The following is a 19,903-nucleotide window of genomic DNA, read 5'->3' as shown; positions in this document are numbered from 1 at the left end:
CTTGTGAACAGCTGAGGTCTTTAGACATCACAGTCTTGGGAATGTTGATAAAGGAGCTTTAATCTCTGCAAGCATTCCAGAAGTGTCAGAATCATGATGCAGCAATAAATTAATGATTTCACTAGATTGGCTGGGAAGAGGACTTAGTTCTGCAGAACATCCGGAAAGAAGAATACATATCTGGCAATGATATTCACTTTCATTATTTACAATGCTATTTCCACACTCAGCTACTTTTTTAATAAACGTGATAGAAGAAAAAGCCAATCAAACAGTCAGAATCTCTCTAAGTACGTTCTCCAAGGCAACAACGTGCTTCTCCTCTGACAATGGCCATGATGAGAACATAAGCACATTTATTACAAAGACAAACATCAGTACTGTGATTCTGCAAAAGAACAAATCTATTTTTAATCACACATTTTCATTCAGATTAGTACAAGAGACACCAGATTGTGGCAGGGCATAAGAGACAAAGGATGACAAAATGCAATAGAGGATGGGGCTCCTTTGGTGAATACAGCCCTTCTTACACTGCAGTGTTACAGCAAGACAAATTGTGCTTCTTGGAATGAAAAAAACAAAAGTGGTCTTCAGCTGGTGGGTCATGTCACATAAAGGGAACACACAAAGTAACCTATGGTAGGCCACCCTTCAGTGCTGCCACCATTCTTCAAAAATTTGGGTCTTTTTTCTTTTGTAAAATGCTAGGGATGCAAAGAAGCCATGAACCTGATATCTAACGTAGCATCTGCTGCTAGGTTTTTTCACAGAGTCCTAAACCAGTTAAAACTGGTTCTTGTATCAAAGGCTGGAGTCAGTGTCTGAAAATCTGAAGACCACTTATCTATAACCCCTACAGAGTTTCTGAAATTTTGGTTCCTCCAGGTTACCACTGATCAGACCTAACACAGGGAAGTAGGCTGAATATCAGTAGCCTCAGCCCATTTAGTTAAACCTTAGAAATCTAAGCCAATTTGAGTGAGGACTTATACCGTAGGTGCTGAATCTCTCTAAAGATGAATATATCTTTTATAATAATCCTGTGTTGTCAAGGATCCTATAGATGTACTTGATTGCAGTTTGTTCTGAATAGTACCCTCATAAAGTACCCTCCAGAGCCACTGTTGTCTAATCACATCGTATTCCAACAAAATTATATTTGGTTTATGGAGATTGACTGTAATTGCATGTACTTCTACAGCCACTGCAGCCTACTATATTCTCACTGACTTAAATGTGTGTTAAATCAGCATTTTTCTATCATGCTCTTTTTAGGTACCACAGCATTGTCACAAAAAGCACAACTGTCACAGCTTTCAATGCAGACTTCACTTTTTTCATATTTCCCTAAATATTCAATTCACAAGCCAATGGAAAATGCATACCATGCTGAGAAAAAAGAAATTTTCAATTAGAAGACTGTCAAGTACCATTTTAAATCTTGTCATATTTTTGCCTTGAAGCCTAAAACTTGGATCTTCAGTCCCTAGCATGCTCACTTGAAGCAGGTCCAACTGAAATAAATAGAACTTACTTCTTCATAAACGTGTTTAGGGTGGAGCTGTTAGACTACAATTCTGACTATGTTTACAAATGGTTAACAGAACACATCTACTGAAAACACACTGTGCTTGATGGAGTTTGTTTACTTATTTTCAACCTTTATATCCCCACCCTTCACCTGAATGTCATAGGGTGAGTTACAATGCCAAGTACGGAATGTGTGTGAAGGATTATAGATTGACAGGTCATTCCAGAGGTTGGGCATTGCAGTAACAGAGCTGCATCCAAAGCCCTGCCAGCTCATGTCAGCAAGCGTGGAAACTGGGGTGGATTTGTTATTTTGTCATGCCAGCTCCCAGTTGGCATAACAGATAAACTTGCACTACTCTATTAAAGGAGCCACTGGGCTTTATATCCAGTGGATCCAAAACAGCTGTTACATCATTACATAGCTTTCTCATTCTGCAGAATTACCCCGCCCCATGGTTCTCCTCACCCTGTCCAATTTATCTGCTCACAAATAGGGTGGATAATTTCAAGAAGCCACTTGTACCCAGTTCTAGCCCAAAATGGAGGTTTTATACCTTTGCATTCTCAACACACTGTATGTGTGTGTGTGTGTGTGTGTGTGTATCTTACACACATACAGAGCAGTTGATATAATGGAATCATATGGAATTTAGCCATGTTTTTAATAGCATCATGGATGTTGACTGTGTAGGGAGCTAGCTAAGACTATCAGAGGAATATCCTACCACTTTAATATAAAATACTATCAGATGGGCTCCAAAGGAGCCTGCTTAACTTCATATATCCCTTAGTGTAGTATTTAAGTTTTAGGGCCCTGATCTGGCTAAAGTTAGCTGCAACCTACTTTCAAGTTATTGTGCACAGGATTGCAGTGTAAGTTCCATTGAAGACTGTGGGGCTTTGAATGCTTCCTGAGGAGCAAGCATGCATAGGCTCAGGCTGCAGTCCTTTGCCCCCTTCTCCAGCAGTAAGCACGACTGAAATTAATTGGACTGGCTTTATATGAATAGAAAAATATTAGGCTAGTCACAAATAACTTGCTTCATTGGTTTCAGTGTGGTGTGCAGTGCAGCTCTATGTATGTTTACCCAACAGTAAGACTCATTATGCTCAGTAGGGCTTATTCCTTGATAAATGTAAATTAAGTTTAGCTGAACTATGGTCTACATGCATTGTTTGTAAAATATATGATTTTTTTCTTCAACTGTAAACTATTTTGCATTTCTGCATCTATTGTCCTATTATATTCTGACCAGGGAGCATTTCATGAACTACCATCTGTACCTGTCTGTGGCTGATAAGTTAACTGCATATGTGTTCATGCTCTTTGAAAGCCCCCATTTATCTAACTGTGACAAGCTTTTTCATCACACCTATAAGCAGAGTTCCATCTCTTCCCATGAATAAGTTTATTTAAACTTATTATTATTGTTGATTTTATTTAAACTATTTCTTACCCATTCTTCACTACACAGTAATTTCAGCAGAGTTATAACTAGTGTTTCAAATTCATAATACAGTTACTAAAAACAAGGCCTACACTCATTCTCAGCATGCATGCATGCATGCGCGCGCACACACACACTTGATTCTTATTATTTAGCACATTAACTACCTAGTTAGCATTTTTCTGCAACCTATTTTATTAATTAGCATCATCCTCAAAATCAGGGAAACAATGTGTATCAGCAATTTGCTTTTTAAAAAACTATTAAAATTGCTTTAGCTAAGGGTACTTTCTTAACATACACTCTTGCAAGCAATAAAGGGCATTTTGAGCAGCACTTGCTACTTAAACAGTCTTTTTTAAGCTTCCACCCTCTCCAGCTCAGATAAAGAATTGATACAAGACCCACCTCAATCATTGCTTAACATACTATAATTATGCAAAGCAAGAAACTGTAGCAAAACAAGTGAAAGAAAACAAAATCAAGGACAAAGATTTTTAACCTGGATTATAATGTGGGATCCCTACATTATTTTCAAATCTAGTCCATCTCTTGCCTTCTAATAGAATATCTGCAAAGGAAAACATGGAAACGTGGCTCCTGCATATCTGAAAGCATAAATGTTGTTGTCTCTAGCTAAGCCATACACGGAACAGACCCACTGGAATCTATGAACTTAAGTTAGTCATCCCAATTTATTTCAGTGGGCCTACACTATACTGTATAAGACTTAGTTGATACAATCCTAAGGTGTTAAGTTGGCTTCATGTTTTGTATGGTACCATACAAGCAATAATGGCTAATTATTTAGAGCCCTTCAAGCTGAATGCCCAGGGGATCATATTGACAACTTTGCAATATCTTAGGTTACTTCAAGCAACCAAGTTTTCCGGACCAGAGGGACATAATTCCACTTGGACAAAAACTTCAGCATTTCCCCCTCTCTCGTAAATGAAGCACTGGGTAGAATAGTTTATGTGGTTTGACTCCATTCTATTTTGGGCAGGGCTGGCTCACCCATGAGACAAGTGGAGGTGTGGATGTCTTCACCTGATGAACATTCATTACCTGTTTAGTTTCTCTGCACCTGCAATCCCCCACACACACTCCTATTCATAAAGCTGTCATCTGTCTCAAATGCACAAGCCTCAGCTTAGCAGTAAAGCAAATATGCCTTACAGTTTCAAATTACAAGGAACGGCCCTGTACAGCTGGAGCAGCATCTCCACCCCCATTGTTCAGCCCGGACACTGTGGTCCAGCTACGAGGGCCTTCTGGCAGTTCCCTCGCAGCAAGAAGTGAAGTTACAGGGAACCAGGCAGAGGGCCTTCTTAGTAGTGGCACCCATCCTGTGGAACACCCTCCCATCAGATGTCAAGGAGATGAATAACTATACAACTTTCAGAAGACATCTGAAGGCAGCCCTGTATAGGACAGATTTTAATGTTTGGTGTTTTTATTATGTTTTTATATTTGTCAGAAGCCACCCAGAGTGGCTCAGCTAGGGCAACCAGTCAGTTGGAGAGGATGTAATAATAATAATAATAATAACAACAACAACAACAACAACAACTAGTTTGAGGGGGAAATGCATCAAACAACAGCATTTCTCAATGATAGATATGGATTGTGGCCAGCTTCATAAGTGCACAGCTTTAGACATCAGTTGTGGGAATGCACTAGAGATAGAGTATATGAGTAACATGTACACAGCCTAAAATTCCACACCCTCTTTGAGTTATTTTGCCTGGTTAGAATGTGTCCATGAACTGCAATATTTCTGCTTGCCTGGATGGAGAAGTGTGTATTGGAAATCTATGGTTTTGCATGGCTAGGATGTAGCCTGCTGTACAAAGTAAAGAGCCAGTCTTGTCTTGTCTTTTGGCCATTGGTTCTGCTAACAGAGGCCATGTAGTTCCCAGAAGGTTGCTCACGAAAGAAAGTAGCCCTTGGGCTAAAAGGGGACCTCCCCACCCCACCCCCTGCTATAAGAAGTGGCGTGATGTGCGTAGAGAATAGAAAGTATCTCAGCTTTATTCATTCTGCAGCAGAAGATGCCTTTTAAATCCATATACTAGTTCTGCTTGTTTTTTGTTACGATACGATGCGATATGATATCTTTATTGTCATTGTCCCTTGCGGAACAATGAAATTGAAAAACTACATAAAACTACATAAAAACTACATAAAACTACCACAAAACTACATAAAACTACATAAAACATTCAAAACCCCCTTAAAAACTCTAAAACCCCATTTTAAAATACACTATACTACAGAGACCCCTTATGCTGCGTTTAGAACCAGAATTGCATTAGCATAGAAACTTATGGCACCTGGCAGCATAGATTTGATCTAAGGTGGGAAGAGTGCACCCAATAATTCTCTCTGCAGTCTTTACAACCCTGGATAGCATTGTTTTTTCCCTGGCCGTGCAGCTCCCAAACCACACGCACAGACCATAAGTTAGTACGCTCTCCACAGTGCAATGGTAGAATGCCATCAACAGGTCCTTTGAGAGATTGTTTTTCCAGAGGATTCTCAGAAAATATAACCTCTGCTGTGCTCTCTTCACCAGGTCTTTGCTGTTCTCTCCCCAGGTTAGGTAGTCTCTCAACTCCATTCCCAGAAATCGAAACACTGAGACCTGTTCCACGCACTTCCCCTCAATAATAAGTGGCTGAATATTCAATTTACATTTCCTAAAGTCCACAATGATCTCTTTTGTTTTCTTTAAGTTAAGCAGTAAGTTGTTTTTCCTGCACCACTCCCCCAACTGCTCAACTTCCTTCCTATAGGCAGTCTCCCCCTCTCCAGCCGTAATTAAACCAACCACCGTTGTATCATCTGTGAACTTAATGATCTTATTACTGGGGTATTTGGGGGCACAGTCAGCTGTATACAGCGTGTATAAAACATGCACCCCTGCGGTGTCCCCGTATTCGTGATGAGATCCACAGAGACGTGGGAACCCAACCTGACCCTTTGGGAACGGTTTGATAGAAAGTCTAATATCCACCTGCACAAACATGGTGGAAGTCCCAGGTCTAATAATTTGGGCACCAATCTATGCGGAAGAATAGTATTAAATGCAGAACTAAAGTCTACAAATAACAGTCTCGTGTTGTTCCCTTGCTTCTCCAAATGAGTCATGACAGCATGTAAAGCCATTGCCCCAGCATCCTCTGTGGATCTCTTTGCCTTGTACGTAAACTGGTAAGGGTCAAGTCCCACTGGCAGACAAGATAAGATGCGCTTCCTCGCCAGTTTTTCGAAACATTTCATTATAATGGGTGTCAGCACCACAGGGCGAAAATCATTCAGACTGTCTATCTTTGATGTTTTTGGCAGGGGTATAAAGGTAGCAGATTTCAGACAGGGTGGAACAGTGGCTTGGGCCAGAGACTGGTTAAAAATCTTCGTAAAGATTCCTGCCAGTTGGTCTGAACAATCTCTCAGCACCCTGCCAGCCACCCCATCCCTCTTCCACCCTGGCAGCATTTCCTGTAGGTAGTGACGCCAATAGCTCTGGCATCCCTGTTGGAGTCACTGTTGGTGTCACCTCAAATCGGGCAAAGAAGGTATTCAACTCTCCCACCAAGGAAGCAGTACTCTCTACCACTGATGAATTCCTTGATTTATAACCAGTCAGATGTTGGACTCCCTGCCACATTTGTCTAGTATCATGATTTCTCAGATGGTCCTCAATTTTTCCTCTGTACTCCGCTTTTGCTTTCCTGATACCCCTCTTCAAGTTCACTCTTTCTATGCCATACAATACCCAGTCCCCAGTTCTAAAAGCAGAATTTCTGGCCTTCAATAATCTCCTAACCTCTCCTGTCATCCAGGGCTTCCTATTCGGATACAACTTAACATACTTTTCCCTGGTGACATTTGCTGTGCAGAATCTAATATAATCCAGCACCGCTGATGTATAAGTTTCTAGATCTTCATGGTCAAAGATATTCCAGTCGGTCTCCTGGAAACAGTCCTGCAGTTGCTGAGAGGCTCCCTCAGGCCACACCGTAACCATCCGTGTTTGTATCTGGCCTTGTTTCCTGAGGGGTGTGTATACTGGTGTCAGAAGCAGGGACACATGATCTGAACCACCAAGGTGCGCCAAGGTCTTGACCTCATATGCCCGTCTAATGTTCGTATACACCTTGTCAAGAGTATTTTCTCCCCTTGTTGCACACTCAATGTGCTGATGGAATTTGGGGAGTACTGCCCTCACATCTGTGTGATTGAAGTCCCCCACAATAATGTGCACAGGCTCCGGGTATCTGCTCAATTTAGCATTGATGTTTTCGTGCATACTGCTCATGGCCCTGCATGCATTTGCAGTTGGTGCTATGTACACCACTGTTAACACCACTGTTGTAAATTCCCGGGGAAGATAGAAAGATCTGCATTTAATTGTCAGAAATTCCACATCCGGAGAACAGTAGGTATCCAACTTGACAGAGTCCGTACACCAGTTTTGATTTACAAAAATACACACACACCTTGTTTCTTGCCAGAATCCTGTGTCCTGTCCCACCAGTACGTTGTAAAACTTTGTAATTCAACAGCTGTGTCTGGAATAGCTGAATTTAACCATGTCTCTGTGAGTATCAGCACACAACAGTCCCGGATGTCTTCCTCCACTCCTACCCGAAGCCTCCATTCGTCAAGTTTATTTGCCAATGATCTCACATTAGCGTAAAAGATACTTGGAAGAGGTCGTTTGCATCGTTGTTTCCTTATCTTCCTTGTCTTTGTTCTCTCTTTCATTTGACCTTGTCCTCTGCAGCCTCTCTTCTGCTTCCGCTCTCTCCTCCTCCTCTTCCTCCAACACCAGTGATTTATGATTTCTGGAATCTCGCACGCCCATAGCTGCTCCCACACAGCACAGTTTCTACACCTGTATCTGCTGCTACTTCTGACTCTGTACAACAGCATTTCGTATCGACTATAAATAATTCGTCCTAACAAACCCTGACTCCCCTCCCGGGAGCTCTCAGCCGCAGCGTTTGCACGCGCCACCATCTTGGACCCCCCATGACTTTTATTGTTTTTATTGTTACTTGGTAGAAAGACATTATGCAATGGGCATGCTATGTTTTTAACATATATCTGCTAGGAAAAGTCTCCATCTCTCAGGTCCTGAATGAACCGAGTGAGAATCTCTTAAAGAAATAGCTTATATGCTTACAGACAAAGCAGGATGCTTCCAGTCCATTCATACTTTCATCTTACACTCGTGAAAAGCCAAAAGATCTCTCTCCCCCATGTCTTCAAGCCGAATTCTGAAAAAAGACTACTTTTTCAAAGTTCCCTACACCAGCAACAGTTTGTTTCATTTGCCTTGCACCCTGAGAAAATCAGCTATGATTGAGTCACATCAAACATTGTTTCCAAAAATGTAGACAGAAATAAAGTTAGCATGAAAACTGTAACCCCATAAAGAGAACAAGTTTTAAACATAGCTACATAGTATTGCTATACCACAGTACAAATTGACCTGTTTTAGTTTTATTTTATGACAGCAGAAAGAAGCATTGAGGAGCCACTAACTGTGAAGTTCCTTCATGCATCATGCTGACAGATTAAATCTGCTCTTTGGTGTTCTGTTCCATGGTGTGCTTTATCACAACCCACCATATAATTCCACCCCATCTGTTGGTGCTGGTGGGGTGTGTGCATGCATTTGCTTGCTGAAATAACTGAGCATACTTTATATACATACATGCCAACTGTTCTAACAAAAAAGGAACATCTTTTCTGAATGTCTCCCATCTTCTAACACTGAGCACCAGCTCTTATTCAGCTGGTCAGTATGCATTAAAGTTATCAAATACGTAATTAATTGTCCTCAATATGTCAAGCACTGTAAAATAAAGTCAGTAGACAGCTGTGTTCATTAATTCTAATGGTATAGTACTGAGTTTTGTCCATTTCCTTTTTAGTCAATATGTTTTCTATGACTCATCCCAGAAATAATTATAATAGAGGGTCGCTTATTTAACAAAATATGGATTTTTGCAGTTAATAACCGGTGTCCATATAACTTGCTTTTATTTTTTAACTACCGTGAGTTGCTTTGCAAAAAAACATGGTACAATGCATCATTGGATCATAGTAATAGAATTAACCAATCATAATAGATATTGAAGCTTATTCATGTATGTTTTCTGATTGTTTGGCTGTTTTATTTCATTCCATTCAAAAAATGCCCAGGACAACCCACTCTGCAAAATTCACAAATTCAGAGAAGCTTCTTTGAGGTCATTTCAGTCAGGTATAATGTATATAAACCCAGGAATCAATCTATATGTTTCATTTCTATATCATTTTTTCATATTATATCTATTATGACATTCTTTTGTTGATATTTATCTTATACTTTCATTAACTCAATCAAAAAGAAGTCCATGAAAAGATGCATCAGCTTATGAGGCCAAGGGCATCTTGTTTTCTATACCTCACAGCAAACTAGTGCTATCTTATTAATATTCAGTGTTCCAGCAAACATCTTAATGCAAAATCTAAGTTTCAGAGGCAGAAGGTTCACTACCGTATGCTGTAGCTTGAGAAAAATTAGTGCTTCAGCCAACGTACTCCAGAGTAGTCTTGAAAACATCCATGAGATGTCTCGAAGGCAAGTTTACAGCCTAAGACACATATATTTCCATAGCTGAAATAGATGTACATGTGACCAATGTGATCTCTATAGTTATTCATTCCCACTTTACATTATCCTTGTAAATATTCATTTGCGGGAACTGTGTGTCCCCCCCCCTTCATTCATTCATACTCACACATAAGCTTGTGCAACTATTACAACAACATAGATGGAAAGTTTGGTGGAAGAGGCCCATGCAATCTGCATGCTCCCTCTCATTGAGGGCCAAAGAGATGAGAAAGATCCATCCAGTCAACTCTGTCCACATGGTTCATAAATACATAGTGGACTATATTGCACCATGAGCAAACAGTTTTAATGCATGCCAGTTAGGTGAAAAGCACCCAGGTTGTTAGCACTTTGGGTTCATTGGGCGAAGCCAAGAAAATAGAGACTGGGGAGATTTGTATGGGTAAATAATTGCATAAGGCCAGCGGTACTGGTTGAGATTTGCCCAATTTATATAAATTACTTTTATTTAATTTTAATATGCCACATCTTTCAAGCAATATAACCTTGATGGCATCCCTGACTAGATAAACTTAATGTCTCCAGTGGGACAATGGGTCAGCACATCTGGCTGTTAACCAGAAGGTTGGTGGTTTAAGCCCACCCAGGGATAGCTGTGGGCAGGATTCCTGCATTGCAGGGGTCTGGACTAGATGGCCCTTGGGAGCCCTTCCAACTCTACAAATTCTGGGGAAGCTGCCTCTTCGCAACTCCGGGGGGGGGGGGAGAGAATGGTAAGAGAAAGAGACAACAACAAGAATCAGAATGAAAGTAAAGTCTTTGAATTGCTGTACTTGCTTGGCTCTCCTCCAAGGAGAAGAAATTATAAATTATATCACTTTACAAGATGCATAGCAAATTTAGGAAAGCTAAAACGCATCTGCAATTAAAGGTGTATAAAGAAAAAATGAATGCTGAGCATCCATTTTTTTCTGAAAATTAAAAGAGAAATGCAGGCTATGTCTTCAGACTCAGCAAAAATAGGAGAAATAGAAATGTCCAAACTTTAAAATTCTCTTTGCTGGAATTGCATTTGTTTTGTTTTTTAAATGCACACAGTGATATAGTGGTTTACGAACTTAATCTGTTCTGGAAGTCCGTTCTTAAACTGAGGCGGGCTTTCCCTAATGAGGCCTCCAGTCACTGGTGCCCTTACACAGTTCAGCTTCCGTTCTTAGACCGAGGTAAAGTTTGCAAACCGGGACACTACTTCTGGTTTTGCGGAGTTCTTAAATTGAATACTTCGTAAACAGGGCTGTTCTTAAACCGAGGTACCACTGTATGTGCAGTCCTGAAATGTTCATATTATTAGCCTCAAAATTGGAATTTTAGATTTTTATTCTGTCAAGAGCCCTTTCATGTAGATGTCTACATCCTGTTGAAAGAAGGCTTTTTCTGTTTAAAAATAGCAGGTGTCAATTTCTCTTTTTAAAAGTGTATGCTCTGACTTTTCTGTGTTAATGGTCACAGTGACACACTCTGGTTGAATGTAGAATAACATCCCTCCACAGAGTCCTCCAGTGACTCAGGTAGTCAGCTTTTGATACATGATCTTATTGATTCAGAAGTTCAAGCCAACAGCATTGCCTGGATTTTTCCTTAAATTACAGCTTCTTTGCAAGGCCTCCCTTTGCCTCTTGTACTAAAAGAAAAAAATTTAAAAAACCCTATAACTGGAACTCCTAAGAAAACAAATGATACACATAGACTATGGGCTATATAGAAGCAAATTAAAATTCTTCTTAATTCACCGTGTGAACCATGTTCTCAAACTTTACATAGCAACATTCAGCACGCACATGCAACATTGTTCCATTTCCTTCCCAACGCCACTATGATATCAGCCCTCTTTTAAATGAACAGTCTGATAAGCTTCAGAAATGTTCTGCATTGTGATTTAAAAATCTAATTCTGTATGTAATCTTTTTCACATACAAGGGATGGGGGAAAACATTTATCTCAGAATATTTTACCTTTATACAATAGACTATAAACTGCACGAAATAAATGCTGCTTTTTGGAATCCTACATTAGAAGTGTCTTTGAATATATTAATGCAAAATCGAATCAAAAGACAGCTGCCTCCTTATTCTTGGAAGGAACATTTAGATTTATTAAAAATCCTTAAAATTAGTGGGTGATTAGCTAACTAAGTCATACTCAGAACGGACTCATGAAAGTCATGGATTTGTTACTTACGTTCAATAGGTTTACTCTGAGTATGACTATACCACCCATTGTGTACACAAAGAATTCCCACCCACCCCCCAAAAAGTTCAAAATTTAACAAGGATAAAGGGTATATAAACTGTTAACAAATCTTTTTGCAAGGGCTTCTATATTTTTCCTGCAGATATTTTTAATGGGGAAAAATGCAGTATGTTATCCCCATTCCCCACTTATTCACACTCTGTTTCATATTTTCTCCCTAGTCTTATTTTCTCCTCTAACCATCAGCGAGAACAAGAGCTTAGCCTGGCGTGTCTTCCCAAATAAACCAATCTCAGGCAGCCCAGACGAATCTGTTTATTATTCAGGGCTCCCCACGCCTGGCAAAATAAGCCATCTGCCATCAGCTTTCCTGCTGACCATTAATTAAGGCCTATCCATCAAAAGAGGGGCCAGAAAAGTGACAGTAGAGAGACAAAAGTTGAAGGAGGGAGGGGAGGAATCAGCGAGGCTTAACAGAGCAGGCAGGCAGGAGCCTCGCTGAGCAAATGGACCAAGTCGCATCGCGAGCCCAGAGGAGCATCGCCTGCCATCCGGTTAATGCAAAAAAGTTCGATCAAACGCATTTGCCAGCAAGTTCAGGAATTATTCAGGTGGCCTGGGCTGACCCTGCCCGCAGAGCCAGCCCAGGAGCCAAAGCGAGAATGAGGAAGGATGGATGCATGCATAGGAGCCAACTCCTAGGGACAGAGCCCCCTTTGGGGTCCCTCCCACCAACAATAAAATATTGGAGGGGGGCCCTGTCCCCCCCAAAAAAGTTGATGGGAATTGCCATTCAAATAGTGTGTGTGTGCCATATCCTGTGATGGATTGTGTGGGGCGGCACTTCCCTCCCCCACCCAATATTTTATTCAAGTTGGCACCCCTGGATGGATGGAGGTCCCATACCTTGGAAGAAGAAAGCTTTGCTCCCGTTGTGCAGCCCTTGCACTTGCACCACTCCGGCCACCGACTCCCCCAGCTGCAACTCGCCCAGCACGTCGATCTGCAGCGAGGGGTCCACGCCAAAGCCGACCGCTGGATCCAGGAGGGGAAGAGAAAAGAGAAATTACTACCGAATCCCCTAACTTTTCCTCTCCACCTTCCCCCCCCCCAACCCTCCTCCTTCTTTTCCCACCCCGATCCTGCTGCCACTCCCGTTCTGGAAGGCGCAGGTATCTCCCGCACCAGCCAGTCCTATTTACATGACCTACTTTGGCAGCATCCCTTTCGCAAAGTTCTCCGCTCGTTTTCCTGCCCGGATCCTCCGTCTTCCCTCTCCCCCACCTGCCCATACTGAGCCGATTCCCCCTCGGGGTGGGGAAGGGGGAGGTTGAGAGACACACCCCGAGACGCCCGCCCCCCCCCCCCCCCGCATGCCTTAAGGAGAGGCTGGAGCCTGGAACGCCCCGCTCGAGTCTCACCTGAGCTCAGGCAGAAGAGGAAGAAGCCCAGGGCGCTCCAGCAGCAGCCAGGGGACTCCATCGCGCGCGAGGACGGCGGCGCCCAGAATCACTCCATAGTCCTCGAGGCAGAAGCCGGGTCTGAAGGAAAGCCAAGCAGCCGAACGCCCCAGTCTTCTTCCCCACACACCCCTCGGCGTCCTTCTCCTTCTCCTTCTCCTTCTTCCCTCCCTCAGCAAAAAGCCAGAATCCACCGGGCGAAGGAGGAGGAGGAGGAGGCGGCGCCGCGAGTCGAGTCCTCCCCAGCCCGCAGCAGCACCATCTCTGAGGCGCCTCAGCCGCCGCCGCCGCCGCCGCCCGGAGGCGCGAAAAGGGCGCGGAATGGCGCCAAAGCCGGAAGCCGCGAGAAGCGCCTCAGCCCCAGAACCTGTTGGAGGGAACCCGGCGGAGAGAGACAATGGAGGGCGCGAGGCGACCCGGCGGAGGGGAAGCGGGCAGCCTTGTGTCGCTCGCTCGCTCGCTCGCTCCCTCACACGACGCGCGCGCACAGGCTCCTTCTTTCTCCTCAGGGCTCCTCGGTCGCCAAGCCGCCTCCGCCGCCGGCGCTCACTGCCCCCGGCTCCTCCTCGCAGGCAGCCTCCAAAGAGCGAGAGAAGGCGGCGGGTTTGAGGGCGGCGACGGCGACGTGGGGGAGGCGGCGGGCGGCGGCCAATGAGGAGGCGCCGGCGGGAGGCGGGAAGGAGGCGCCTTCGAACACCTCCCCGCCTCAGGCTCCTCGACGGCACAGGAGCCAAAGGCTCCAGACCGGGCGGGAGCGGGACGCGGCGGCGACTCCGGCTGCTGGTATCTGTGGCTGCTCCTCCTCAGGCTTCGCTTCTCCGCAGCAGGAGGTGCTGCCGGGAGCTTAAGCCTGGCAGACAGACGAGCTGTTGCTCGCGGAAGAAGAATACGCCATTCGGGCCAGCGGGACCCTGCCAGCCGCAGTCTGCCCTCAGCCAGGCTCCGCCGCCGCCGCTGCTGGCTGCCTTCTGACTTAGAGGAGCCAGTGCAGCGGGCTGTGGCGAGCAGCAGGGAGGAGCGCGGGGGCAACACTGGAATCAGGGGGCGCCGTCTGCCGTTGGCTCTGGCGCCCCCTGCTGGTGGTCTCCCTGCCTTCCGTCCTACCAGTCCCAATGGGCGCCAGCCGTCGCTGCGCTTAACTTGCCCCCACCCTTCCGCGCGCACCTGGATGGAAACCCGTCGGGAGTCTAAACGCGGGGGAGAAGCTGCCTGAGGTTGATTCAGAAGGGGCGGGGAAGCACTCTGCCCATGGTCAGAAGCACGGAGGTGCTTCCAAGAGGGCTCAGCGCTGGGGAAAGAATGCTGGCTGAAATTATGCCCATCCAATAGCTAATGGCAAATCCACAGCCGCTGTTTAGGTTCAGGAACGCTTCTCTTGACTGCGGCTGTTGTAGTTGCAGAGATCGGGGGTGGCCGTTTCCTGGCTTTTCTTCCCCAGAACGCCTGGAGGCGACCTGAAACTTGCAGGCCACCTGAAAGAGACTCTTTTCTGCATGTCTCCTCCAGGTCCCACACTCCATCTTTAAAGCAATCTCAGATTATCAAAGGATGCCTTGAACAGCAGCCTCCGCTGCCCTTGCGGGGGTCTGTTTTTGCCATCCAGCCTGGTGAAGATTTCCGGGGAACTCGAATCTTGGGTTGGGGTATTGTTCAGGCAGGTTGTTGCTGCGGTGGGTGTTGTTATTTTTTTTTATCTTTATTTTGGATCTTACAATTTATGTGGAAATTGTTCAATTTAGTTCTGTTCTTTTTGATGACTACTTTTCTTACATTTGTAATTATGTAATTTTTTATATGTTGAAAGCCGCCTTGAGCATGGTGTTAATTTCGGAAAGGCGGCATACAAATAAAATGATTGACTGTTCTGTGACATTTTGGTTGGCCTAATAAAGGAATTGCTAATATGGATTTTTATTTTATTTTTTGAATTTATGTTTTCATATGGGCCAACATGGCTGCCTTTAACTTTTCGTATACTTTCGTGACTTGGGAGCTTTGAAGTAATCATAAAAGTAGAAAGATTCTCATGGAAAGCTGCTTCATACTGCGTCACATCGTTGGTCCCTCTGTATTAGGAGCAGCAGTTCGCCAAGATTTCAGACAGAAGAAGTTGTCAGTCCGACCTGGAGATAGCAAGATATTGTACCTGAGAACTTCTGCATGCCAAGCATGTACCCTACTTTCCTTCCTTGTGAAACCTCCAAGCATGCGCAGTAACAGGTTCACACGTGCATGCTGTATTGTATTGCAGTGCATATGCCATCTTGGTATGCTTCAGGATAGAAAGCGCGCTCCCACTCCCCACGCCCACGTACAGAATAAAGCCTGGAAACAGCTCGTGCGGGATCCCCAAAGAAGATGAACACGTGTATAAGAAGTCGACGAGTTTGGGATTCGGAAAAGAAGGAGTAATCTGCAGGCAAGGGTCAGCCACCGCGCGAGGATGATACAATTCCCCCTGCACAACCTGAGCGAAAGCGGAATTGACTCCTTGCCCTTGTGAAAGAGACCTCCGTGTAATCCAGCCTAGACCCAATGGTTGAAGTGCATCTTTCTTGCATGTAACCGAAGAATTCCCCAAATGGGAGGCGGCGATCCTTTGGGTATGCTCGTTCCGACGCGCCAGAGTCCCAGCTTTGCGCATCCACTGACATCTCACCATTCCTAGGAAATATTGAACGGTGAACAGGAGGTGGTAGCAGGAGAAGGGAGAAACCAGCGAAGAGCGAGCCCCGGTTTCTCAGCGCTGCGATGTCGAAGGACCCCGCTAGCCCCCTCTCCAGGAGACTGCGTAAAAGAGCCGTACCCTTCGCCCTCCTCCCTGCCCCCGGCATGCGGGATGCGGGGTAATTCCCAAGCCGCGAGATCGAGGCACCAGCTTGCGCTTTTGGGCGTCGTCTCTGATCAGGAGATCAGCATTTGGACAGCTCCTGAAAGCAGCTCTGCAAGAGAAAAGGCGAGACCTTCGGAGGCTACGGTTGTCCGATGGAGAAGGAGCTGCGCTCGCTCAAAGGGACACCCTGGCCATTGTTTTCTTTCAAACCTCAGCTCCAGTATGTGTAAGCAGAGCACATGTGGTGTAGTGGTTAGAGTGCCCCTGGGAGAGCAGAATTCAAATCCCCCACTTGGCTGGGCAACCTTGGGGCAATCACCGCCTCTCTCAGCCTAACCTGCCTCACAGGGTTGTTGTGGGGATTGAATGAGGAAGGGGAGAACCATGTATGCCACCTTCGGCTCCTTGGAGAAAAAAGGTGGGATAGAAATACGATAAAATAGCTCAGCCGGTTAGAGCATGGTGCTCTGATAGTGCCAAGGTTGCAGGTTTGATATGGGACAGCTGCATATTCCTTCATTGCAGGGGGTTGGACTAGATGAATCCTGAAGGTCCCTTCCAACTCTACAGTTCTGTGGTTCTATGTCTGAAAGTGAGCCTGATGAACCTCAACTCAAGTTATGACCTGGACAAGGAGTTTTGTCCAAGAGCACAAACCTTCAGCTCACAAGGCACAATTTGTGGCAGGGTTAACCTAAACTGGACACGGGTGGTGCTGTGGGTTAAACCACAGAACCTAGGACTTGCCGATCAGAAGGTCGGCAGTTTGAATCCCTGCGACGGGGTGAGCTCCCGTTGCTCGGTCCCTGCTCCTGCCAACCTATCAGTTCAAAAGCATGTCAAAGTGCAAGTAGATAAATAGGTACCACTCCGGTGGGAAGGTAAACGGCGTTTCTGTGCGCTGCTCTGGTTCACCAGAAGCGGCTTAGTCATGCTGGCCACATAGCCTGGAAGCTGTACGCCAGCTCCCTTGGCCAATAAAGTGAGATGAGCACCGCAACCCCAGAGTCGGTCACGACTGGACCTAATGGTCAGGGGTCCTTAACCTAAGCTCAGTCCTGGTCAGAGTTTTCATTTTAAGAGAGAGGGGGGGGGAATGCTAAGGTTCAATTATAGAATATGGAAAGGGAACAATAGTATTTCTGAACATGTGCAGCGTATGCCATTACTATGAGCCTGGCTTCTATTGAGAGACAAAGGATTAAATCCCCACTCCTATCAGTGCTTTTTAGTGACTCAAAACCAAGCATACCAGTCTAGTTTGACCCAGAGACAACTCTGAGCCCAGGAACCACTGTTTATCAAATTAGCTACTGGCAGAAACTCTTCATACAACACAGATGATTTCCTAGTTTCAAAAAATCAGCTGGAGAGCCCTTTGCTGAGTGTTGATTATCAGAGTCCTGCCATCGCTTCCCATCACTCAGAATCATCCCTTGCTAAGATAAATACTCATTCAGCCTTCTGTTGGATAGCACTCCATGCTCTGCCACTTAATTCATTTCACCTGTTGTGAATTGGTGTCATAATATTTAAGTATGAGATGACTGCCACTGGAACATATAATTTGCTGGAGGTTCTGGTAGAACCTGAAGCTGAGCAAATTAAACATGCACACAGACAACATGGAGTCTAAAAGACACTTTAGCTGCAAATGCGCCAAACATTTTGTGGTCATGTAAACTCTCCTCCAGATTGCTGCAAGATTAGTTTCTTTCCAGATTTATCAGGAAGCAACTCCTAAGTGATAACTTTCAGTATATACATTTGCAAGCACCTTTATTACTCTTGTCACTTGGATTAGTGTAGGTGTTACAGTATCAGGCTGGGACCTGGGAAACCAGGGTTCAAATCCTCAGTTGGCCGTGGAGCTCAATGGGTGACCTTGAACCAGTCACTGCTTCTCAGCCTAACCTACCTGAAAGGGTTGTTGTGGGGATTAAATGAGGTGGGTGAAAACCACATTCACCACCTTGAGCTCCTAGGAGAAAAGGGTACAGTATAAATACACCAAATAAATAAAAAGTTTGATTCCGCATATTGTGGATCAAAGCACACATCAGGACTCAAAGTTTCCAATGTTCTGTTACTTAAAAAGGGAAAAAAATAGCAGTATTTTGTTGATGGGGTAGATTCACATAACCACCTGGTTGCAGGGTTACTATTCACTGCCCAAACTGGCTCCCTGCACACATGGAGCGCAGAAGTCTCTGGCAATGCTGCCAACTGCACACAAGTGGCATATAGTGAACAGGGATTACCATACAAAGCAGTTTCAGCCCTGCCTCCCAATCCATTAATTCATTTAATTTCTGCCCTGCCTTTAAAAGAATCCTCAAAGTAGCTTACATAAAATAATACACTTTGGCAAAAATTGGACTCCTACCCTCTCCAGCACATGCTCTCATTGCATATATTTTCTCCTCTTTAGGAGTCTAGGTCTTTACACTGTCAGAAATCAATGAGGGAGGAGTGAGGTGGTGCAGCTGGGCTTCAGGTGAGCTGCCTGGTTTCTAGTCTTTTCGCTACCCCAAAACAGAAGAAGGAGCCAGGTGTAGTAGCTGGGACTCAGGTGAGCAGCTGAGTGATAGCCATTGGTTCTTCTGTGGCCTGGATGTTCCCCAAGTTCAAGTGCATTTCCATCAAACACCATGAATCAACTCTCAGCAGTTCCAAACTCATGAGATGCTTTTGAAATGTATGTATCAATCTGTCAATAGATCTATGTGTGAATTGGTAGATGATAAATAGATGCATAGATACATAGAGATACATAAAGATATAGACAGATACAAATAGATACAGATGAGATTAGATTACCAAGCAAGTCAACTGTCTATCAGGCAATTTAAAAGTACCTTCAGGCAATCCTTCAGCCTAACTTTGGGGCAAAAAAACCCAAAACACTTTAGAACATATACATGTCAGTGTCAGGGCTCTCTCAGACGTCTCAAGAATGATACTGAAATGCAGTGCCTGCACAATGATAATGGTGGTGGTAATAATAATAATAGGGTGGTGCTGTGGTCTAAGCCACAGAGCCTAGGGCTTGCTGATTGGAAGGTCGGCAGTTCGAATCCCCGTGACGGGGTGAGCTCCTGTTGTTTGGTCCCAGCTCCTGCCCACCTAGCAATTCGAAAAAATGACAAGTGCAAGTAGATAAATAGGTACCACTCCGGCGGGAAGGTAAACAGCATTTCTGTGCACTGCTCTGGTTCACCAGAAGCAGCCTAGTCATGCTGGCCACATGACCCAGAAGCTGTCTGTGAACAAACGGCAGCTCCCTCGGCCTATAGAGCGAGATAAGCGCGCAAACCCAGAGTTGTCCGCAACTGGACCTAACGGTCAGGGGTACATTTACCTTTTACCTTTACCTAATAATAATAATAATAATAATAATAATAATAATTTAATGCTGTCCTTCAGTTTAACGGAGCATCTTGTAAGCATTCATGATAAAACCAGAATCAAATAACATCAAACATAAACATAACACAGCAGAGCAGAGCAATCAAAACTTGAGTTGAGCAGCACAAATCAGTAGCACTAATACAGATCGTTGCATCAGTTTTGATGGAGTGCAAGAACATTTGTACTAACAGAAAGCCTGGCACCAAACACACATCAGCTTAAGCATCAGGAAATCCTTCCAAGGGAGGTAACTCCACATATGGTGTGCCACAATTGAGAAGGTACACTCTCTGGTTATCTTTCCCATTTTGAAAGGTAGAGGGACTCAGAA

At 44.5% G+C, this 19,903-nt stretch overlaps 1 protein-coding gene across 2 annotated transcripts in view; it reads right to left on the bottom strand.

Moving 5' to 3' along the window:
* NELL2 (neural EGFL like 2) overlaps positions 1-14,072 on the bottom strand; it is a 115,896-nt gene extending 101,824 nt beyond the window's left edge. The window contains exons 1-2 of one of the 2 annotated variants that reach the window (XM_081877902.1): positions 13,290-14,072; positions 12,775-12,903 (exon numbers count right to left, since the gene is read on the bottom strand). In XM_081877902.1, the coding sequence (XP_081734028.1) occupies positions 12,775-12,903; positions 13,290-13,350 (190 nt within the window). In that variant the 5' untranslated portion in view covers positions 13,351-14,072. The remainder of the gene's footprint in view (positions 1-12,774; positions 12,904-13,289) is intronic. The other variant, XM_081877901.1, reaches the window with a different exon arrangement.
* Between the last annotated feature and the right edge of the window lie 5,831 nt (positions 14,073-19,903).

This window comes from Podarcis erhardii (assembly GCF_964252035.2).
Source record: "Podarcis erhardii genome assembly, chromosome: 10".
In the NCBI taxonomy this organism is placed as follows: Eukaryota; Metazoa; Chordata; class Lepidosauria; order Squamata; family Lacertidae; genus Podarcis; species Podarcis erhardii.
This window is presented reverse-complemented; position numbering and strand designations above follow the sequence as displayed.